General features: G+C 39.1%; 1 protein-coding gene across 41 annotated transcripts in view; it reads right to left on the bottom strand.

Annotated features, from left to right (window-relative positions):
- Nucleotides 1-25,052, bottom strand: part of PEAK1 (pseudopodium enriched atypical kinase 1) — a 293,696-nt gene that overhangs the window by 32,644 nt on the left and 236,000 nt on the right. For all 41 annotated transcript variants that reach the window (XM_077881987.1, XM_077881989.1, XM_077882018.1 and 38 more), the window contains one exon: nucleotides 18,474-18,667. In XM_077881987.1, coding sequence (XP_077738113.1) covers nucleotides 18,474-18,667 — 194 coding nt within the window. The remainder of the gene's footprint in view (nucleotides 1-18,473; nucleotides 18,668-25,052) is intronic.

Raw genomic sequence — 25,052 nt, 5'->3', positions numbered from 1 at the left:
ATGACAATATCTCTAGCAAACCTAAAGACTATCTTTCTTCACCAATGGCATTTGGCAAATAAACATTTTTTTTTTTTTAAGATTTTACTTATTTATTTATGAGGAACACAGAGACAGAGAGAGAGGCAGAGACACAGGCAGAGGGAGAAGCAAGCTCCATGCAGGAAGCCCGACGTGGGACTCGATCCCAGGTCTCCAGGATCACGCCCCGGGCCGAAGGCGGCGCTAAACCGCTGAGCCACCAGGGCTGCCCAAATAAGCATTTTTTACAGGGAAGAGCATTACATTACATATAAACAAAAAATGAGTGTGCGCGCGTGCGCGTGTATGTGTACAGCATAAAAATGAGAGAGACAAAGAATATAAGAATGCTAAGAGAAACCAGGACTTTGCTTGATTCATTATTGTATACTCTATGTCAGGGCTTGGATATAAAAGATGCTCAATAAATGTTTCTTGGGGGTGTCTAGGTGGCTCAGTCAGTTAAGCATCCAGCTCTTAATTTCGGCTTAGGTCATGATCTCAGGGTCATGGGATGGAGCCCCATATCTCACTCCAAGCTCAGTGGGGAGTCTGCTTGATATTCTCTCCCTCTTTCTCTGCCCCTCCTCCTACTTGTCCACATACTCTTTCTCTCTCTCAAATAAATAAATCTTTAAAAAATAATTGTTTTTTAAATGACTAAAAGAGTAAATGAGAGCTGAAAGAGAGTAAGTGATAAAATTACACAGTTACCTATAACAAGAAGAGATACTGAATTAGTAATTTAGTGTCTAATTAATCCGACAAAGGAAAGTCCAGGGCAACATGGCTTTATTGATGAATTCTAGCAAACGTTTAAAGAAGAATGAATATCAATCCTGCACAAACTCTTCCAAAAATAGAAGGGGAGGGAGCACTTCTTCAGCTTGAAATCTATGAAGCCAATATTACCTACACACCAAAATCACACAAAGGCATCACAAGAAAACTAGACACCAATGTCCCTTATGAATACAGACACAAGAATCTTTACAAAATACTAGCGAACTGAATCCAGCAACATATAAAAGGGATTATATACCACGATTAAGTTGGATTTGTCCCAAGAATGCATGGTTGGTTTTAGCATCTGAAAAATCAAACAATGGAATATACATGCAAACTAAATAAAGGGGGAAAAAACCTCACATGACCACTTTAACAGATGCAGAAAAAGCATCTGAGAAAATCCAACACCCTTTCGAGATGAAATACTAGATATACTGGGAATAGGAAAGAACATCCTCAAACTGATAAAGGGCACCTATGAAAGCCCCCAAGTGAACATCAGCCTTAATGGTAAAAAACTTCATTATTTCCCCAGTAAGATCCAGAATAATACAAGGATTTCCATCTTGTCACTTCTATTTTTCACTGGAAGATCTAGCCAGGGTGGGCTAGGGGGAAAAAAAAGAAACAAAAACATCCAGATTGGTAAAGAAGTAAAACTATCTCTATTCAAAGAAAACATAATCTTGTATATAGGAAAGCCTGAGGAATATACCAGTTCATCAAGGTTGCAAGATATAAGATCTGTATAAAACAATTGTATTTCTACACACTAGCAATGAAAAACCCAAAAACTTATTATTAAAAAACACCTCCATTTACAGTGTCACCAAAAACAATAAAGTATTTAGGAACAAATTTAACAAAGGAAGGGCAGTACTATACACCTGAAGCTACCCAAAAACATGGAAAGAAATTAAAGACCTAAATAAATGGAAAGACATCTTAATGTTCACAGATCAGGGACTGAATATGTTAAGATGCAACTACTCCCCAAATTGTTCTGAAGATATGTAATCCCTATCAAAATCTCAGCTGTCTTTCTTGCAGGAATTGACAGAAGGATCCCAAAATTCGTAGGGGAACACACTGGATCTATCTAATCAAAAAAATATCTTGAAAAAGAACAAAGTTGGAGAACTCACATTTCTCAATTTCAAAACTATAGTAATCAAGGCTTTATGTACTGTATGTTGGGGGGAAAGGGCACAACAGGTGAAAGGGATTAAGAGGGACAAATTTCAAAAAAAAAAAAAAAAAGAGGGACAAATTTCCAGTTACAAACTAAAGTCACAGGGATGAAAAGTACATAAGGAATAGTCAATAATACTGTATTAACTTTATATGATGACAGATGGTAACTACACTTATCTTGGTGAGCATTTTGTAAAGTATATAAATATTGAATCACTATGTTCTCCACCTAAAACTAATATAAATATTGTACATCAATTATACTTCAATTAAAAAAGATTGTATGTACTAATAATTGAAACATAGATGAATGGAATAGAATTGAGAGTACAGAAATAAACCTTCGTATTTATGGTCAATTTCCAGCAAGGGTGCCAAGATAATTCAGTAGGGAAATAGTAGTTTTTCCAACAAATGGTGCTGAGACAACTGGATATCCATATACAGAAGAATGAAATTGAACTCCTACTTTATACTGTATACAAAAAGTAACTAAATATAGCAAAGATCTCAACATATGAAACTAAAACTATAAAGCTCTTAGAAGAAAACATAGGAATAAATCTTTTCAACCTTGGATTAGGGAATGATTTCATAGATATGACACCTAAAAGCACAAGCAAAAAAAATAAATTGGAATTCAAAAAAATTAAACTTTTATGCTTCAAAGAACAACTTCAAGAAAGTGAAAAGACAACCCCATAGAGTGGGAGAAAATATGTGCAAATCATACATCTGATAAGAGACTTGTATCCAGGATTTATAAATAACTTACAATAAAGAGATAAATAATCCATTACAAGTGGGCAAAGGATTTGCATAGTCCTGTCTCCAAAGATATGCAAATACCAATAAGCCCACAGAAAGATGGTCAACATCACTACCCATTAAGTATATGCAAAACAACGCCACTTCACCTCCACAAAGCTAGCTAGAATCAAAAAGATGGACACATGTTGGTGAGGATATGGAGAAATTCAAACCCTCACCTATTGCTAGTAGGAATCTAAAATGGTACAGTCACCTTGGAAAACAGTTTGGTAGTTACTCAAAAAGTAAAACATGACGTTTACTACATGATCCAGCATTTCCAATCCTACATATATATCCAAAAGAAATGAAGACATATGTAACATAGCACATTATTCCTAACAACCAAAGAGTGGACCCATATGTACATCAAACCAACTGATGAATGGATAAATGAATATTATTCAGACATAAGAAGAAATGAAGTACTGATAAGAACCTTGAAAATATTACGCTGAGAGGGGCCAGTCATAAAGGCCACATATCATATGATCCTACTTTTATGAAACATCCAGAAACAGGTAAATCCCTAGAGACAGAAAGTAGATTAGTGGTGTCAGGGGGATGTGGAGAATGGAAATGGAGAGTGACTGCTGTGTAGGGTGATAAAAATGGTCTGGAATTAGGTACTAGTGATGATTGTAAAATTCTGTGAATATACTAAAACTCAGGGAATTGTACCCTCTGAATCTTACAGTATGTAAATTATATCTCAATAAAGCAAATCAACCATTCATTCTTAGAAACTACGGTAAATCCAGTTTCTAGTCACATCTTCCCGTTCCTCTGTGCCCTTACTATCACCAACGACGGAGGGGCTCGGTATCAGCTGCAGTCTTCCTGTGATGATGAGGCCTCCTTCCCAGAGCTGCCCCAGCCCTATTTTGCCTCAGCGAATGTGAGAATCAGAAACAGACTTTATAACAAACCTTTATTTTCCATTTGCTAACCCAGACCTTTCAGAGATGCAGTGTGACGGAGAAGGTTAGAAGCAGCGAACCGGACCGGCACCTTATCATCCTTGCTGGACTCTGATAGTCTCTGTTATCACGGTCTCCAGCTTTGCCTCTCACAGCACATTGGTCATTACAGATTTTTTTTTTTTATTTTAAAACACCAAAGCTGATCATGGTAGTCCTCTACTTAAAAAATATGTCCTTGAGGATTTGGACTTGATCCCAAGGACAGAATTTTCTTGGCTCAAGCACAGAAAGCATTTCACCTTGCATCTGAAGTCAGAGCTACCCACCTGCTCGCAGTTTATTTAGCCCTGTTGGCTACTTCATGCTCGCTCGCTCTCTCTGCTCAGGCTAACCCTCTTCCAGGAATGTATCTCTCTCCTTCTCCTCTTTAAACATTCTGTGTTAGAGGAGTGTTTCCTACTCCACTCCCCCAAATTGACCCGCTTTTTCCCTGGGACCTCATATATGGTTGTGAACATTTCTCTCCAACTACTGACAACACTTCATTTGTAGCCCTGTCTGAACTCCCTACCGGTGTCGCTCATTGAGGGTAGACACTGTTCCATTTGTCTACCCAGGAACAAGCAAAGAGGTTGGCTGGAGGGAAACGGAAGGAAAAAAGTAAAAAGGGAAGGAAGACAAAAGGGAAGGAAAGTATTAAGGAATAAATGAAGAAACTAGAAACACGAACTTATTCTTGGCCTTTCCAATGTGGTCCCTAGAAGAGGCATGTCATTCCCACCCCCCTTCTCCAAATTAGAACAAATAAAAATAATCATGGGCATGGAAGGAATGGATTCCCAAGGAATTTTTTTTTTAAAAACTACCTCAGAACTGGCAAGTGAGACAAAGTTATCACTATCAGCAGCTCTCTGGTGCTTACCACGAGAGGTGAAGAGGGCTGATCATGCCGCTCTCCGCCACCTAGAGAATAAAGTTCAAACTCCTCAGCAAGCTGGCCGAGGCTCTCAGTCTTATCTACCACCATTTCTCATCAACTCTCCCACACAGGGACTCGCTTCCTGGTCTTTCAATATGCTCCATATTTTTATTTCTCCATCTCTGCTTGAGTAAGTGTCGTGTCCTAAGCCTAGTGCAGACGGCCTTCTCACGGAAGCTTCCCTGCTCCCTACTCCCCACATCCGAACTGGGAACCATCGTTTCTTCCTCTGAGCTCTCTTAGCACTTTTAGCCCTCTCTACCATGTGGATATTTATTTTTTACACTCCTCGGAAGTTGAACGGTGTGAGACATGCAGCAGTTGTGCAGTAGGTGGAGTTGTGCGGGGCCAGACCGAAGGGCAGAGTCAGAAGAGCTGCTTATCATTCCCAAATGAAAATGGACAGCCAAGGCAGCAGGGAAATAAAGATAATTAATAGTGGCTTCTCCTCCCAAACAGCAAGATAGGATCTCCTGGGAGCTGCAGAGATTTCCACACGGGAACCAGAAACTTCTGCATCTTAGATGCAGAACCATAAGCGTTCCACAGCCCACGCTAATGGGTCAAGCCATTCTCCCACATCTAAAAGTGTTTTGTGTTCTTATTTTTTTCCTCAAGAAAGGCAAGTTCTCCTAAATGTTTTAAAAGCTTGGTATCTTGGCTGTATTTATTTTAAACTTCTAATCCTGGACATTCCTCTCCAGCCTCTGAGGGACCAGACACTAAGCTCAGCTTTCAGCAGCCTTGATATAACATCACATACTCTACATTTTTGTGGCATACCAGCTCTCGAAACAGAAAAAAGAGAATAGATTGTGTTCTAAATCTTGCCCGGCTATAGACTAAAAAAGTTCTCTTGGACAAATACGTCTGACTAAACCACATCCAAACCTTACTTTGCCCCTCTTTTTGAACTTCCTTATTCTATCTCTTTATTCTCTCCCCAACTTAAAAATGATTTTGGACTGACCGAGAAGCCCCTGTATCATGTTCTGAAAAGTAAATGATGACAGATGGATTAAAAGGAAATAATTTAATGACACTTTGTAGAAGCCAAAGCGGTGTTTAAAACTCCTCAAGAAGGAAAGTGATTGATATAGGACTCTTAAAACTTACAAGATTGGTATGGTAAGTAGAAAGGAAATTATAAAAAAAACCCTGTATCTCTAAAGATCAACATTTATTTAGTTTTTAAATATTTATTTACTTATTTTAGAGAGAGGAGGGGGAGAGAGAGAGCTAGTACAAGCCGGAGGGGCAGAGGGAGAGGAAGAGAGAATCTCAAGCAGACTCCTTGCCGAGCGCAGAGCATGATGATGCCAGGCTTGATCCCAGGACCCTGAGATTCTGACCTGAACAGAAATTAAGAGTGGGATGGCTGACCAGTTGAGCCACACAGGCACCCCAAGATCAACATTTTAAAGATGGTCACATACTGCAAAACTCAAAAGAATAATTCTATTGTGACAGAGATCTGCTGAAAGGCACTGCCATGGAAGATCCACTAGGGACAAACCACAGCAGAGGTGTGCCTAAGACCTGACAATCAGGGCGCCTGGGTGGCTAAGTCGGTTGAGCGTCTGTCTGCATCTCAGGTCACGACCTCAGGGTCTTGGGATGGAGCCCCGCATCTGGCTCCCTGCTCAGCGGGGAGTCTGCTCCTCCCTCCCTTGTGCTCTTTCTCTCAAATAACTAAATAACTAAATAAATAATCTAAAAAAAGACCTCACAATCATTATAATTTTGGGGTGCTAGGGATTAAAGGCACTTAGTAATGGCACATTTGGACAGAAGCAGATAGGTTAATGGGCATAATTAACTCTTCATTCCCCAAAGACAGAATTGTCATGGGCTTCTGGTTGGTCTCTGTGCCTCCAATTATCTCGTAGGTAGCTCCCAGGATGGTCTTTTAAAAATCCTGATCTTGTCCTTTATTCAAATTCTCTCAGTGGCTCGCCATTTCCTATAGTAAAAGCTGTACTCACTGTGATGTATACATACCATTATGATCCAGCCTCACTTTTCCACTTTGTCTCATCTCCCCTACTCTGCCCCCTTTCCTGCTGTACTTAAGCTACCCTGATTAATTACCTGTGGTTAATTGAACGCTTGTTGCTCTATTAAGCTTTAGGCCTTATACACACTCTTCCCTACACCTGGAATGTTCTCCTTTGCTTGTCAAACTGGTAAGCTCTGCTCAAAACCTAAGCAATCTTCTCCTAGACTCCTCCAGGCAGAGGCCTTCATTAAACCTTTAAATATCTGCATCACAGTAACTAGCATATGGGCTCCTAAGAGGCCAGCCCATGTCTGTCTTTCCCAAAGGCCAAGAGTTCTTGAAGATAGCACTGCTATTTCCAGCACCAGGAGATAGCTGGTATTTGACAAATGTTTGCTGAATAAACATATTAAAGCCCAAAATAAATTGAACATATTTTTCTACTTAAATTGTAATTTCACCCCTAATTTTTTTTTTCCAGGGCTCATGACAAGTAATATAGATGAGAATAGGAAGAGAGGACAAAGGAAGAGACACCATCTCCAAACTGGGAAATATGCACGGTGGTTTATAAATATAGATGTCACATACCACTGTGCACCAGCCTTGTCAAGTGACAAGGCCACCATGGGCTAACCCCAGCGCTCACTCTATCAGCTCGTTGCAGCAGGCGTCAGCAGCTTAGGAGGAAGGGTCCCACCACAGTCAGATGGAAGCACCAACTGGCAAACCCCAGCGGACATCAACATCATGCCACATGACAAAATGAAGCTGACCTCCAAAGACCACTCAGATAAAGAGATGCACTGACCACTTTGAAGAATGTCAGCGGCGTAGCAGCTGCCGGACTCCATTTTTGTAGAATGTCATTTGGAAACCTCTCCAAGAACAGAGATTATTTATTTGGGGTTAAGTTATCTATGTAATTTGAATATTGTACTCTGCCAACTAATTCTAGTATATGGGAAACTATTTTTAAATGCAAATGCAGCTAAGTTAAAAGACAGGGACACAGTCTATGATTTCTTTTAAAATAGAAATAATTATATTTTTAGGAAGTACAACAAATGCTCAAACAAATGTTCAAAGCAGTCAATCTCAGGTGTTTTTTCTTTAAATATCTAGATAATCTAAAACTGTGTAATTCTTTAATCTTTGGTTCAAATTATTAATTCTGAATTGTGTAGAAAAATATCTGGCTCATAGAAGTTCCTCAGTAATTATTGTTGAGTAAATGGACTAATGGCAATGTATCCTTCAGAATGATTTTTTTAAAGCTTCTATTTATGATGATATTATGCCATAATTACAACATCAAGGCCAGCAATGCAACGACACTCTTTTAAGTACACTCACCTCTATTTTTAAAAAGATTTCATTTTAAAGTAATCTCCACCCCCAACATGGTGCTTAAACTCACAATCCCAAGATCAAGAGTCACATGCTCTACTGACTGGGTCAGCCAGGTGCCCCTCACCCCTTAACATTTTGCACTGATGATCAATACATTGCCAAAGGAAGTTCTGGAGACAGAAGACTTTCAGGTGTTTTCTTTCTGTGTTTGAAAGATACAGCCTTGGGCAGCCTGGGTGGCTCAGCGGTTCGCCGCCGCCTTCAGCCCAGGGCCTGATCCTGGAGACCTGGGATCAAGTCCCACGTCGGGCTCCCTGCATGGAGCCTGCTTCTCCCTCTGCCTGTGTCTCTGCCTCTCTCTCTATGTCTCTCATGAATAAATAAAATCTTTTCTAAAAAAGAAAGATACAGCCTTAAAGAGATGCTCTAGTAAGCAAGATAAGAAATGTGAAGGGGTGCCTGGCTGGCTGGCTCAGTCAGTAGACTGTGTAACTCTTGATCTCAAGGTTGTAAGTTCCAGCCCCATGTTGGATGCGGAGATTACTTAAAGAAAAAAAAAAAAACACAACTAATCTTGGGACCCCTGGCGGTGCAGTCGGTTAGGTGTCCAACTCTTTATTTTGGCTCAGGTCATGATCTCGGGGTTCTAGGATGGATCCCTGTGTCAGGCCCCTCCCCGTCTGTACTCTTCCTCTAAAATAACTAACTAAATCTTTAAAAAAAAAGCAAAAGCTAGAAATAATTAAGCTTACTGAGGAAGGTATATTGAAAACTGAGGTAGGCCTCTTAAACAAGTTAGTCAAGTTGTGAATGCAAAGGGAAAGTTCTTGAAGGAAATTAAAAGCGCCACTCCAGTAAACCCACGAATCATAAGAAAGAAGAACAGTCTTATTGCTGATATGAAGCAAATTTTAGTGGTCTGAAGAAAGATCAAACCAGCCACAACATTCCCTAGACTAATCCAGAGCAAAGCCCTAACTCTCTTCAATTCTATGAAGACTAAGAGGTGAGGAAGCTGCAGAAGAAAGGGTGGAAGCTAGCAGAGATTGGCTCATGAGGTTTAAGAAAAGAAGCCATCTATCTCCATAACATAAACGTGTAAAATGAAGAAGCAAGTGCTCATGTAGAAGCTGTAGTATGTTTATCCAGAAATCTAGCTAAGATAATTAATGAAGGTGGCTACAGTAAACAATCAGACTTTCAGTATAGATGAAACAGTTTCATAGTAGAAGAAAATGTCATGTCGGACTTTCATAGCTAGAGAAGAGAAGTCAGTGCCTGGCTTCAAAGCTTCAGAGGGCAGGATGACTCTCTTGTTAGGGACTAACGTAGTTGGTGACTGTAAATTGAAGTGCTCATTCACCATTCCAAAATCCTAAAGCCCTTAAGAATTAAGCTAAATCACCCCTGCCTATGTTCTATAAATGGGACAGCAAAGCCTGGATGACAGCATATCCATTTATAACATGTTGCTGAATGTCTTAAGCCTACTGTTTTGATCTATTGCTCAGGGAAAAAAATTCATTTTGAAATATTACTGTTCATTGTATTCAATGTACCTGGTCACTCAAGAGTTCTGATGCAAGTGTACAAGATTACTATCGTTTTCATGTCTGCTAACACAACATCCATTCTACAAGCCATGGATCAAGGAGTAGTTTTTACTTTCAAGTCTTGTTATTTAAGAAATACATTTTGTAAGGCTATAGCTGCCGTAGATAGTGATTCTCCCATGGATCTAGACAAAGTAAATGGAAAACCTTCTGGAAAGGACTCACTTTTCTAGATACAGTTAAGAACATTCCTGATTCATGGGAAGAGGTCAAAATACCAACATTAACCAGAGTGGAGTCCAGTCCACATGGAAGACTTTGAGGACTTCAAGACTTGAGTGGAGGAAGTAACTGCAGATGTGGTGGAAATAAGAAGAGAACTGGAATTAGAAGTGGAGCCTGAAGGGGCACCTGGGTGGCTCAGTTGGTTAAGTGTCCGACTCATGGTTTGGGCTCAGGTCGTGATCTCAAGGTCATGGATCGAGCCCCACATTGGGCTAGGTGCTCAGTGTGGAGTCTGCCTGAGGTTCTCTCTTTTTGCCCCTCCCCGCCCTTATGTCTGCTCTCATTCTCTCAAGTAAATAAATAAATCTTAGGAGAAAAAAAAAAAAGAAGTGGGGACTGAACTAATGGAATCTCATGATAGAACTTTAACAGATGAGGAATTACTTATCATGGGTGAGCAGAAAAGGTAGTCTCTTGAGATGGAAACTGCTCCTGAAGATGCTGTAAAGATCACTGAAATGACAACAAAGGATTTAGAAGATGACGTAAGAGTTAGTTGATAAAGCACAGGCAAGGTTTGAGAAGACTGGCTCCAATTTTGAAAGGAGTTCTACTGTGGGTAAAATGCTACCAAACAGCATCACATGCTACAGAGAAGTTGTTGATGAAAAGAAGAGTCACATGATGCAGTAAACTCCACTATTGTCTTATTTTAAGAAATTGCCACAACCACCCCATCCTTCAGCAACCACCACCCTGATCAAGTCAGTAGCCAGCATCATCGAGGCAAGACTCTCCCCCATAAAAGGATTACAATACACTGAAAGCTTATATAATGTTTAGCATTTTTTAGTAATACAGTAGCTCTTAATTAAGATATATATATTGTTTTTTAGATATAATACTATTGCACATTTAAAAGACTAGAATATGGGATCCCTGGGTGGCGCAGCGGTTTGGCGCCTGCCTTTGGCCCAGGGCGCGATCCTGGAGACCCGGGATCGAATCCCACATCGGGCTCCCGGTGCATGGAGCCTGCTTCTCCCTCTGCCTGTGTCTCTGCCTCTCTTTCTCTCTCTGTGACTATCATAAATAAATAAAAAATTAAAAAAAAAATAAAATAAAAGACTAGAATATGTGATAAACATAAATTTTATATGCACTGGGAAACCAAAAAATTAATTTGATTTGCTTTATGGTACTTTTTGCTTTATTGGGGTGGTCTGGAACCAAACCTGCAAGATCTCCAAGGTATGCCTGGATTAGAACTTAAAAAGCCAGTCAATTAATGAAACACATGAACTGGGTGGGACTTGACATTTTCCTATATGAAGTTTCCCGAGGAGGGCTTAACTTTCCTAATCTGGGAATATTATGAAGTCAAATGCGAAAGTCACTTTTGGGGAACTCATTCAAACATGTTCTTAGTACCTACTGCATGTTTTAGGTAATGTGCTGGGTTGTAGGCATACAGACAGAGAGGTAAGCCAAGAATCTGTCAACGGAGACTTGATACTTTTAAAAAGCAATGTGAAGAGTACTCAGTTACAAAGTGAGTGAAGGCAAGCTAAACTCACAGACTTATTTCTAACACAGTAAAAGTTATTATGAGCTCCTGATTTTAGAAGGCTGGTAGAGTAGTCAGGTGTGCCACATAAAAAACGAGGGATATTTCTTCTAGACATCTTGAGATAGACAAAGAAATGTGGGGAAAACATTCAAGGTCTGACTGAAAAAACATTCTAAAAAAAAAAAAAAAAGAAAGAAAAAGAAAAAAACATTCTATTATTTGGGAAATCATTTTGGATGGCTGATGCCCAGCTAACATTAGCTTGAGGTTGATTAAGATGTTATAGGTTAGGGTTTGTCCAGTGACTTCATATTACCATCAACCAGAGTAAAATCATCATTCTGTAAGGCGCAATCTTCTTAAGGAGCTTCCAAGTTGCATAAAGAACAATAAGATTTTTGTGCCCACCCAAGATAATACAAATGCCCCAAATAACTGATTCTTTAAAGCAGTGCTGTCCAACAGAACTTTCTGTATCTGCATGTCCAATATAATACGTACTAATCACCTGGGGCTACTGAGCCCTTGAAATGATGCAAGTGAGACTAAGACACTGAATTTTAATGAATTTAAATGTAAATAGCCAGATGTGGCTAGTGGCTACCAACTATACTGGATAGTACAGCTCTAGAATCTAATAATCTAGTTTAAACAAAATAATGTTTGCTTTATTTATGTTAAGGAGAAGAAAAAAGGCAGCTGAATGAACCCCGGAGAATGATCTCTAAGGTAAAAAGACGTAGTTCTAAGGTATGGTTTACATAAGTCAGTAGCTTTTTGAGGGAATGGTTGAATCAGGACAGCTTTTATTATACCCCAGTGGAGTAACAACACTGTCATCAAGGGTAGAGGTCTAATGGGGGGTTCTGAAGTAGGGTAATCAAGGCTCATTCCAATTGAGTTTTTCCAACTTATTACTTTTCAGAGCTATCTAAGAAGTGTGGGAACTATGAAACAAATCCAAACCATGTCCCTTTGTTTTGCTATAATTAGCAGACCTTGGGGGTCCTGTATCCTATATCATACTCACAACGTCAGTCTTCAGTTGTGCAGGCAACCCCAAACTTTCTGAATTTACATTTTGTTCTGCTTACGTAATATATTTTTAAAAGATTTTATTTATTTGAGAGAGAGAGAGAGAGAGAGAACACAAATGGGAGGAGGAGCAGGGGGAGGACAAGCAGACTCCAAGCTGAGAACGGAGCACAAAGCCTGATGCAGGACTCGATCTTGCAACTCTGAGAATGGGACCCAAGCTGAAACCAAGAGTCAGGCACTTAACCAAATGAGCCACAAAGGCACCTCTCAACATTTCTAACAAACACTTGAAATTATTTCCACTCTATTCTACATTTTCTGGCTAGTACATTGAACACAGGAGAAAGTACATGAAGGAGAAAACAACAGCATATCTTTGGGAAGAAATAAAGGAACTTCACAATTAACTCTCTTACACTGTTGGTGGGAATGCAAGCTGGTGCAGCCACTCTGGAAAACAGTACGGAGGTTCCTCAAAAAGCTGAAAACAGAACTATCCTATGACCCAGCAATTGCACTACTGGGTATTTACCCCAAAGACACAAATGTAGTGATCTGAAGGGGTACCTGCACCCCAATGTTTATAGCAGCAATGCCCACAACAGCAAAACTATGAAAAGAGCCAGATGTCCATCAACAGATGAATGGATAAAGAAGATGTGGATATGTATATATATATATATATATATATATATATATATATATATATATATATATATGTAGGCTAGTACTCAGCCATCAAAAAAAAAAAGAAAGAAAGAAAGAAAGAAAGAAAGAAAGAAAGAAAGAAAGAAAGAAAGAAACCCTGCTATTTGCAATGACGTGGATAGAACTAGAGGATATTATGCTAAGTATATTATCAGAGAAAAACAATTATCATATGATCTCACTCATATGTGAAATTTAAGAATCAAACAGAGGATCATAGGGGAAGAGAGGAAAAAATAAAACAAGATGAAGTCAGAGAGACAAACCATAAGAGATTCTTAACTATAGGAAACTGAGGGTTGCTGGAGGGGTGGGGATGGGATGATGGGGTACCTGGGTGATGGACATTAAGGAGAGCAAGTGATGTCATGAGCACTGGGTATTATGTAAGACTAATGAATCACTGACCTCTACCTCTGAAACCAGTAATATGTTATATGTTAATTAACTGAATTTAAATAAAATTTTAAAAATCAGGGGAAAAAAAAGGAAATTCACATTTTTTAAAGGAATTTCTGATTAATAAGCACATAAAAATAGGCTCAACATCCTTACTCATCAGAGAAATGCATATTAGGACCACAATAAGATACCATCTTATGCCCTCTAGAATGAGACTTACAATAACCAACGTGCGGATGACATGGAGAAGCTGGGAACATTACACATTGCTGGGGGGAATGTAAAACGGTTAAACCATTTTGAAATACAATGTAAAAGTTTCTCAAAAATTTAAAGATAAAACTATTAAACTACCTAGCAATTCTACTCCTACAAAATTGCCCAAGGGAGATTAAAACATACCCACAGAAAGGCTTGCACATGGATGTTCATGGCAACATTATTCATAATATCCAAAATTTGCAAAACAATCTAAATGTCCACCAACCAGTGAAGGATAGATAAATGTGATATGTCCATTTGATGAAATACTATTCACAGTCAAAGGAAATAAACTATGGACACACACTACATCATGAATGAACCTCAAAAACACTGTGCTAAGTGCAAGAAGCCAAACACAACACATCATATATTGTATCATTCATTCATATCATATCTTTCCATTTATATGAAATGTTCAAGAAAGGTTAAGTTCATAAATACAGAAAGTAGATTAGTGGTTTTTCTGGGACTGCATGTGGAACATGGATTAGCTGTAAATGGGTGTGAGGGATTTTATTGAGGGGATGAAAATGTTCTAAAACTGATTTATGGTGATGGTTATACCACAGTAAAGTTATCAACAAATCACTGAATTGTACACTTGAAATAGGTATATTTTATGGTACAAAAAAAACACCATACCTTTATCTTTTTTTAATCAGAAAAAAATGAACTTCATAATTATTAAACAGTTCTATATGCTAAGTTCTTCTCTTACCATCAGCCCTACAAAGTAGATGTCACTATTTCCTCATTTCAGATGAGGAAATTGAAGCTTAGGGATGCTAAATAGCTGAACTACAATCATACAGGTGGGCAATGACATGGCTATCCTCTGAATCAAAATCTGGTTGATCCCTCAAAGTTAAGTATTTTTCCTATTATATTACTGTGCTTCCTACATCCACTTTACAAATGTAATTTTCAGAAATAAATGCCATAGTAAAAATAATGGTAACCTTTAACTTTCTTCCCTCAATAATAACTGGTCTGTTATTCATCCTCTTCCTCATTTGAAACAAACAAACAAACAAACAAACAACAACAACAAACGAAAGAATGTGGTATTTACAGAATGGTTCCAGTCTATTTAAAAGGATCTAAGACTATTACATTAACAAGTATTGTTTCCTTTCCGTTTTTAAACATACAGATTTTAAAATAAGCTCCTACGACTTCAAATCATAAGAAATTACTCAAAGGGATAGTTTACAATTTCCTGCAAATGATTTATTGAAAATATTGAAAAAGGTAAGTTCCAAATGTCATAATACTTGTTTCATTAGGAAGAAAACAAGAACAAAACAAAAAATTAGAAATCCCTCAGTTGTAGAACTGCTGGTGTCAACCATACCTATTACTTAGTTTTTATTTTATTCACATAGTAAAATCTTCCCAAAGAAGCAGCTAACCATGGGTCATACCCTATGGAATCAAGTACAGCCACTTAAGCACTTAAGGAAAACAAGGCAACATTTTATGAGTATCACATACTTTTAAAAGCAATAGGTATAAAGCCATCTTTCTGATGGGGCATCTATAACATAGTATTTTTTGTATTCTAAGTAATCATAATCTTTTGATGTAGAGGACTTAAAAAAATGGAAGACAGCTGCAGTCCTTCAGTATTTTACAAGAATTTAGTGGTTATGCTCATTACAGTCATGGTTAAGACTAAGAAGGTTCCAATCTTGGTGTAATCCTTATTGGTTCTGTGACTTTGAGCACGGCACTCTGACTCACTATCCTCATCTGAAAAATGGGGATCAAAATTCCTAAGGTCATTGGGAAGATTAATGAGTTAATATATGTGAGGCACTTGGAATATTTATGGAAGTAAGCCTCTATTTTTTCTAATTATCTACATAACTGAGAAGACAAATAAGATAAAATAATAAACTTTAACTGATGTTGGCTGATGGATATTTTTTTAAGATTTGTTTTTTTTGTTTTTTTGTTTTTTTTTTAGAGGTACCTGGGTGGCTCAGTTGGTTAAGCAGTTAAGCATCTGCCTTCAGCTCAGGTAGTGATCCCGGGTTCTGGGATGGAGTCCCACATTTGGCTCCCTGCTCAGTAGGAAGTCTGCTTCTCCCTCTCCCTCTGCCCCTCCCTCCTGCTTGGGCTCTCTATCTCTCTCGCTCACTCTTTCTCTCAAATAAAAAAATAAAATCTTTGGAAAAAAAAAAGGTGTTCTCAAAAAATTTTAAGTAAGCTCTACACCCAACGTGGGGTTTGAACTTACAACCCCAACATCAAGAGTCGCACGCTCTACTGACTGAACCAGCTAGGCACCCCAGTTGATGCGTATTTTTTAAAGAGATGCCATACAATCAGTAATATTTAGTGTATCTTTTACTGAGGGCAACATGAAAGAAATTTTGATGCAAAAAGAATGTCTGAAAGATAGGCTGACATATTAGGCTGAGAGTATACTATAGTAAATAAGCACTACTTCTTGCATCTTATAGGATGCTTCATAAAATATAAAAGAATGGGAAAAGTACAATAAGCTGTTTGAGTATAATTCCAACTGGAAAATGGTATCCAAGATGGTCGCCTGGGTAAACTTTTGTTATGTTCTCCCCAACACACAAATCATAGAAGGCTTCTAGAACTTAGAATGGGAGTCTTTTCCTTATATTTTTTTTTTTTAAATTTTTTTTTTTTTTTTTTTTTTTTATTTATGATAGTCACACAGAGAGAGAGAGAGGCACAGAGACATAGGCAGAGGGAGAAGCAGGCTCCATGCACCGGGAGCCTGATGTGGGATTCGATCCCGGGTCTCCAGGATCGCGCCCTGGGCCAAAGGCAGGCGCCAAACCGCTGCGCCACCCAGGGATCCCTTTTTAAATTTTTTTTTTTTTTTTATTAGTCTTTTCCTTATAAAATGTATTTTCAACCACATGTGGATTGTTATGATGAGCTTCCCCAAAGAACATATTAGTGCATTTCTCCCACAGTATTACTTTAACCTTTTTGCCTCTATTTCCAAGTACACTAACTGATCTTAGAATAATTTTTCCTTACTATAACCTGTTGAAGGAAAAAGACAAAGAAGGGAGATGAGAAACTAGGCAAAAGAATGCTTTGATATTATATGCCACTGATTTCCAAACAGGTCTGAGTTGGTCAGAGGTCCACAAGGATCTTGCTAGCGCTGTGCATGTGGTTGTCCAACTCACGCCACTCACCTCTCTCCTGACTTCATGGGAGAACAGCAATGAAAAGTCCTTACCTAGCCCCAGGCTTTGCTTTTGAGGAGAAAAGAAAACTATGAGACACTCAAGGAAAGCAGACAGGTCAAAAGTCACTGGGTACTCAAGGAAGGAGAGTGAAGATGATCGGAAAACTGAAGAACCTTTGCACTGGCAGGCACCTTCGAGGGAACTCAGTCCCGTCCTCTTTGTGCCGTCGGATTCCTCTTCACCACAGCTCTGAGAGATGGCCCCCCAGCCTCGGCCTAAACACTCCTAGTAATAGTACTTCTTTGAGCCTGCCTGTTCCAAGACAGATATCTGAGATTTATCCTCGATTCTTCACATCATTTTCAGATCAAATTAACCACTAAGCCTTATGCATTTTGCCTCTTAAATCTGTTAACTGTTCCCCCTCACGCTATCTTAGGCAAGGCCTTTCTCATCTCGTACGTGGTCCCGCCAAAGTACACAACTACCAGACTTCAGGCTACCAAATACTTAATACTTCAGCTCTAATCCATCCTCTCATGGCAGCCTGTAAAGTGGATGTTTTAAAACACCAATGTAATCACATTTTTCCCTTGCTTAAAACCTCTTGATCAGTTACTATCACAAAGAGCAAAAAAAACCTAAGATTTTAGCTTGAAACGCATGATCTTGCCTAACTTCAGTTCATATTTTAGCAAGACTAAATGGCTGTGGTATCCAAATGCACCATGCTTTTGCTTATGCTGTTGCCTTGGGTTGGAGCACTCTTTCTTCCCTCTGCCAACTGATAAATCAGTTCAGGAACTATTTTCAGGAAGGCATCTTTGACACTCTCTCCTGTGTGATATAAAACATATTCCACGGGTATTTCTATCAGTGCAGTTATTATATAATACTGAAATTCTCGAGGTGAGTCCCTCAAGGCAGGGACCATGGGACAGGACTTATGGTAGCAGGTGTTCAATATATGCCTAGTTAACACCAGGACTTTTTCTGAGGTGAATTAAAATTTATGGCTTCACACCTAGTATTGTATGGAAGCTGAATCACTATGTTGTGCACTGGAAGCTAGTGTCACATTGTATGGTAACTAACTGGAATATAGATTTAAAAAAAATTATTTGAGAGAGAGACAGAGTGCAAGCAGGAGGAGAGGCAGAGGGAGAAAGGGAAGCAGACTCTCTGCTGAGCAGGGAGCCTGATGCAGGGCTCAATCCCAGGACCCTGGGATCATGACCTCAGCTCTGAAGGCAGGCAGATGCTTAACCAACTGAGCCATCCAGGTGCGCTGTAACTGGAATTTAAACAAACAAAAACCAGAAAAAAGAAAACTTATGGCTCCAATTGTCCAACTTTTGCTTCCTGCGCAATAAAAACCGTCTCTCCAGGGAAATGCAGTATTTGGATACTGCATAAAAAGGCAAAGTTTAAATACTATTTACATGACATTTTCCACTTACCTAAATTGCTATAGGTTGCACTACAGGGATTCAGGTCGACAGTATCTGAAACATCTTCTTTTTCCTCTTCTCTTTCCAGTTCAGGTGGGGGCGATGCTGCTGTGATAGAAGTGCAGCCTCCGTCATCTTGCTTCACAGCAACAGATCTTGAATCCCGAGGAGAAAGATCTTCTGTCACTTCATGGGTCTTGTGACTGAAACAAATCAGACTGTGGTCACAAGTGGCATTCAAAGGTCTTGCTAAAATTTAGATTTATGGAAGACATCTACTTGCCATAAATGCAAATAACTAGCCCTAGAGTCACAGCAATGGGTCATAAGGCCTAAAATACTTGTCTGAATACAGTGTAGTCCTTCAGGCAGGCTGATCCTTCTATTTGACATATTGAGAATCCAGTTTGGTAGAGAAGGTACGGTAAACTCAGAGGGAAGCTTGAGAGTAAGAAGGTAAGATTGTTTTTTTTTTTTTTAAGGCAGGAGGTGGTGATGGTAGTGATGGAGAAAGCTGAATGCTTAACTAGTTAAAAACAAAATACACGAGTGCTTAGTTAGGCATTTAGCATACTTACTATATCTACTATAGTTCTGTAATACTCTAGCAAATATCAAATAATTTACTATATAGACTTATTTCGTATATAGCATTTAATACATGCTAAAGTATTTAGTAAAGGATCAGGAATAAAGGTGAGATTAGACTAAATAAGGAAGTTAAGCAATTGTTTTAGTAGGTAAACTGAGGCCAGGAAAGTCTTGTTGCCAGGAGGACAGAAGCATCAACCTTTGCCTGCCTGCATGCAGCAAAGTAAATGGAAATGAAAGTTCTGCATTCTAGTTATTATCTACTAAAATGAATTTGAAAGATCCTGTGGGCTCCATACCACAATGTGGCGTCCAATGTGTTTCCAACCTTGTTTCACTGTTGCCTGCTTGCTCATTTGCTTATAGCTATTTCTTCCAATCTTCCCCACTTCCCATCCTGCCTAAACTGTCAATTCTGTTGCTATAAGTACGAAGGGATGGAATGGTCATTAAATGTTGGTAGAAAAAACTAGCCTAGTTAGAAAACCTCACTGGGCTAGCCAATAAAATAAATTCAAAATCAGGCATCTTTAATGGTTTCTGAAAGTGTTCTTAGACTGTCATATGCTCACCAACCCTTCTTCCTGCGAAGCAAACATACAATTACATGTTATTTCCGGATTTTCAAGTGGCAGTAAATCATGGTGACATTTACAAGTTTCTTGAAAAGAGGTGCTTTGTTTGATCATGTGTCATTACAACATATATCACCCGTGGATTTAAGGGAGTAGATCTGAGAAGGAGTACCTTCTTATCAATCTTTCATTATGGAAATTATGCATGTGTCTGAACAGAAAAATAAGCCTTGAAGTCTGCTGGATCTACAACTTCAAAAAATACTTTTTCAAAGCTGGCAAAGCCAGAGGTTTCTCTATACTGAAAATAAGCAATGAGCTAGAAGTTCCTTTATGGTATCTGGCTCTCCAGGACAGTGGTAAGGTGGAAAGGAACCGCTCCACTAGCAGCCAGGAGGGTGTTTTATGTAAAGGAGGCCTCACACAGTAAAGCATACTGCCTCTGGGTCATCAACCCAAAAGAAAGGCTCCAAACAAAACTGGTTTCTCATAATATGGAGCATTGTAAAATCAAGGTAACAAGGGGCCTTTCCTTCCATGCATTAGCAAAGACAAAATAAAGTGACATTGCTGAGACCCTCTCTGACACCATTTAGTGTCAAGATTGTAGATCACTGAGTAATTATCAACATGCTTTCAGGAGAAGAAAAATGATCTTTACTGGGCAAAAGTTAATGTAGGCCATTTCTGATTTCAAAGTACAAGTACATATATAAAGTGACATTCTCTTATTTTAGAGTCAATTGAAGAGGTTTCCTAAAATGCTATTTTTAGGCTCCTAACTTCTCCAGACTTGCTCTTGCCTTTTCTCTTGCCCCAGTCTCATTATTACTAAAAGAAAGCTCTCTTTTCCATTATCAAAAGGGATTGGTAAAGGTTGGTTCAGAAGCCACGACTCTGCCCCTCCTTGTCTGTTTTCCTCCCAAGGGATGGGCTATTTACAGTGCCTCAGCTGCCGCGAAAACCACGGGAAGAGTCGCTGCTCTTAAACCACGAGGAATTCCCTGGGCCTGCTCCCCACATACACGAAGCGTGGCTCTGTGCTCCTGACGGCTTCCGAAAACAAAACACGGATGCTATAAAGCAAGAAATGTTAAAGACTCACCCACTGTACTCACTCATACAATTCCCCATTAAAGGATATTCCACAGGGCCTTCTTCGGTCTGTTAATCATGTTCTGAAGCTCTGAGGTACCAGAGATCCCACTGAGCTCAGGGTGACTACAAGGTGGGTAAGATACTAGCTTCGAATTCTGCACCTTAATATCAGCCACTGCACCTTGACCTTTACCTTACGGGTTTGGTCTGGGAAATGTGCCAAACTACCTCTGGGGAGCTAAGCAAAGTGAAAACTAGTTTTATTAACTCTTTGAGGATCAGGGCAGCACAACCTACATTCCACATAAAGATTAGTTTTCATAAGCACATTTTAAATAAGTACACTGGTATATTAAGTCACCAATTAAAATAATCATCAACTATAAAGCGCCGTGCAAAGAGAGCTGATGAAAGTAAAATCACAAGGAATTGCAAATGGATGCTAAGATGTTTAATCAGCAGTGACAGCAGAGTCTAAAAGGAAGAATTTAAAAAAAAAAAACACGTATGTCACGTCTTGATGCTTGAGGAGGAAGAGCTCTTTGTATGATGAAAATGGTAAAAGAGAGATGGGAAAGGGAGAGGCTTTGAGGGTTCAAGCTTAGATGTGGTAACATGCTATGACTAAAAAATGAGAAAGAACTGAGAACAGCACCAGAAAAGGTTGACTCAGTCACTACGTATCAATAGACAAGTTGTCTAGGAAGAAAGAAGGAGGTAAAATCTGACAATTTATCTAAGGCATATTAATTTTATAAGAGAATATAACTTTTAACCATTTCTTGTTTCATATTTAGATATGAAGTCAGAAAACCCTCTCAAATAGTAAAATGACACTTTCCAAATACAGACTTTCTCTCCTAACAAACTGGGTTCACCACCAGTATTTCATCTAGAAATATTTTTTTCAGACACCACTAATTTTAATATACATCCTGATTTTCATCTAGAAATATTTAAGATAATGGAGAAAACACCAAAAATGGGAAGCAGAGAACCAGGTTCTGATTCCCTATTACTTGATCATCTGTACAAACAAACATCAGGAAGGAGATAATGAACAAAATGAAAATTTCCCCTATTTCATCCATGAGACAGGTTTAAAAAAAAATCTTTAAAATGAAATGACAAGAAAGCTACTAGAATTTCTTTTTTTTTTTTAATTTTTTTTTTAATTTTATTTATTTATGATAGTCACATAGAGAGAGAGAGAGGCAGAGACATAGGCAGAGGGAGAAGCAGGCTCCATGCACCGGGAGCCTGACGTGGGATTCGATCCGGGGTTTCCAGGATCACGCCCTGGGCCAAAGGCAGGCGCCAAACCGCTGCGCCACCCAGGGATCCCTAGAATTTCTGATACACTATATCTTAGTATATCTTGATATACAAGGATAACTATATATTTTTTTCAGGTGAGTACAATCTGATATTCATTGCTACAAAACAGAACTATTAACTGATAAGTGGCCCACAAAGAAGAAGTTGTGGCTTTTCTATTTCTACTGGTTAAAATAATATTGAAACAATCCCCAGCTCTCTAGCGGTAGGTAGGATGTCTAAGTAACTATGGCGTTGACATCGAGGTCTCTAATTGTCAGGCTGGGTCAAACAGTGACTTAGCCTGCTCTTCTCCAGGAGCATCCACTCTGTTTTCATTATGGAAAACAACACAAGTTTGCCTGGAGCTCAAACATTTCAATCGAATTTTTCATTAATGACCAGTTTATAATTGAGATTTGGAATATATGACCCGACACTTAAAATATCACATCATGATCTCCACAAAGACATCTCATTTTCCAAACGTGGAGAATGAACTTAAGGTATTCAAAGGAAACCGTAACATGGTTACAGGTTGGTCTGTTATACAAACGAATCCCTTGGTAAGGTTATCTCTCATCAGTCTGCAACATTCATACATAATTCAAAGCTGCACAAGCAATCTCCTGTAGGAAGCTCCCTTGGCTTACCCAGGTGGTAGGTTTAATCATTACACCATCAAATAAAAATGATCTTTTTTTTTTTTTTCCCCTGGCAGATTCATTCCAGACAGATTTTTGTAAAAATTCTGTTAAATGTCTGAATGTACTTTTTAAAAAGGCAAATCAAATTCCGCATTAGCGTCCTTTATGCATCCAAGTATTTCCACAATTTCAACTTCATCTTCAAACCCAACCACTTCCATTCAGCTTCAGAAGGGACAGTAAATGAAATCAAGCTTCTACAGACTATCTGCCTCTTTGGGCAAATGGTATTCTAAATTCCCATTTGCTAGCTCTCTTTGGCAATGACATGTGTCTCTATTTGCTCAAGACAGTCAATTAACAAATGTGTGATTTTCAAAACCTCTTTTTACCCCTAAAATTCAGATCAAAGCATATCAGAAACAGCATATCACAATTTTGTTAACTGTCTTCAGAGCTGCATATTTCTGGGGTTGCTGGGGGTGATGGACATTTGCAGAAATGGAATATATACCAACACATGTGGAGAGTTCAAACTTATCAAATCTCTCACCTTTAATCTATCAGAAGGAGGAAAATCTCCATCTCTTCCTGTCTCTATAACCCCCGCCAATGTGACATTTCGTAATCCTATCTTAGTTTCCAGGTCATCAACTTGATTTTGCTACATTTTCCAATTTCTGGCATTCTCAGGTAGAAAAGTGTTGTGTCCACTGATCACTATCTTAGTGTCTCCAATTTTCCACTAAGCCTTCTGTAGTCTTCCAATGAAAACTTCAAACTTCTTCTCCTGAATAGAGATTAACCTTTAACTGAGATCTCATGAGTTCTTCCTAACATGTCTGCCAGAGGCTGGTCAAACAAAGGTGCTCTTACTGGTGTGAATGAAGTGGCAAGGTCTTGGAATGGGGAAGACTGGCAGCCATGTGCAAGGTCTTGAATAGACTCTAATTTTCAGACACTGCATGGTTTCACTTTTTTTCTTTTTAAAACAGATACGAATAGCAAATTAAAAATGTCTTTAAGGCACCAGACCGTAAGACAGCAAAGCAGATAAAAACACAGGCCACTGTAAATCACTGTCATCTTCATAATACTAAGAAAAATTACAGTTTTAAAATACTATGAAATTCAAAGTCAGAATGGTATCTGTGCTAATTAACAGAAAAGATAAACCAATCTTGGAAAAGAGCAATAAAAGAAGGCTTTCTCAATAAGAGAATTACAGGAAGAGCTTCTCATCATCATTTAGGCCTTGGCTCACTTCTAAAGAATGGTATGAGATCCTGATGTATATTTCCTGAAAAAGCAAGATTTAGGAGAAAATACAAGCCTCTCCAAGAGGGACTACTCAAGGGAGGATCTGGGCCCTTGACTTTTTAGGCATGCCCAGAAGCACTGGAGAAGCAAGTCACTATACCTTTTCCACTTTCCTCTTATCTCCCCCAACTGCCTGTCTGCCCTTGGGGTCGGGGGAGGGAGTCCTTTGCCTCAGGTAACACAACTGGTAAAGCTGAGATTAAAACCCAGCAGTGGGCAGCCCGGGTGGCCCAGCGGTTTAGCTCTGCCTCAGCCCAGGGCGTGACCCTGGAGGCCTGGGATCGAGTCCCACGATCCCATGCATGGAGCCTACTCCTCCCTCTGCCTGTGTCTCTGCCACTCTTTCTCTCCATGTGTCTCATGAATAAATAAATAAAATCTTTAAAAACAAAAACCCAGCAGTTCAGATCTAGGATCCATGCTCTAAAAAGATATACTATTCTGCTTCTCAGTTTATGGATGAGGTAACCAGAAGCAGAGCTCGCCCAAGACAATAGAACTAATAAATGGTGAAAGCAGGATTCAAATCCAGGTCTGAGTGATCTCAAAGTCAATGTTCTAAAACACTATGTCAATTGTTATCAGGCTTTAACGTGTCTAAGAATTACCTTGAGAATTGCAAAGATGCAGACTTGCGGCTCCCACCCCCCAGGGACGGATTTAACAGCTCTGGAGGACGGCCCAGGAATCAGAATTTATACAAACACTCCAGGAGATTCTGACACAGTTGGTCCTTGGGCCACACTCTGAGAAAGTATATTTACGTCCCCTTCCCCAGGAGAACAGGGCAAGAAGTATAAAAAGGATCAAGATGCAAAAAGTAAGAAAATTTTAAGTTATGAGCATCACTGCTCAGAAGTGATATAGCCCAGAAGTGACATAAAGGGAAATAAAATAATTTAAATAGTCACAGATGAGAGATTCACAATGGGCTATTAAAAAAGGGTGTGTGTGTGTGTGTGTGCTGTTTGAAACTAATCCTTACCTTCTGGGGTTTATTCTTTGAATACAATTATACAAACTCACAAAATGTTAGAAAA

Source organism: Canis aureus, chromosome 32 (assembly GCF_053574225.1).
Source record: "Canis aureus isolate CA01 chromosome 32, VMU_Caureus_v.1.0, whole genome shotgun sequence".
Taxonomy (NCBI): Eukaryota; Metazoa; Chordata; class Mammalia; order Carnivora; family Canidae; genus Canis; species Canis aureus.
This window is presented reverse-complemented; position numbering and strand designations above follow the sequence as displayed.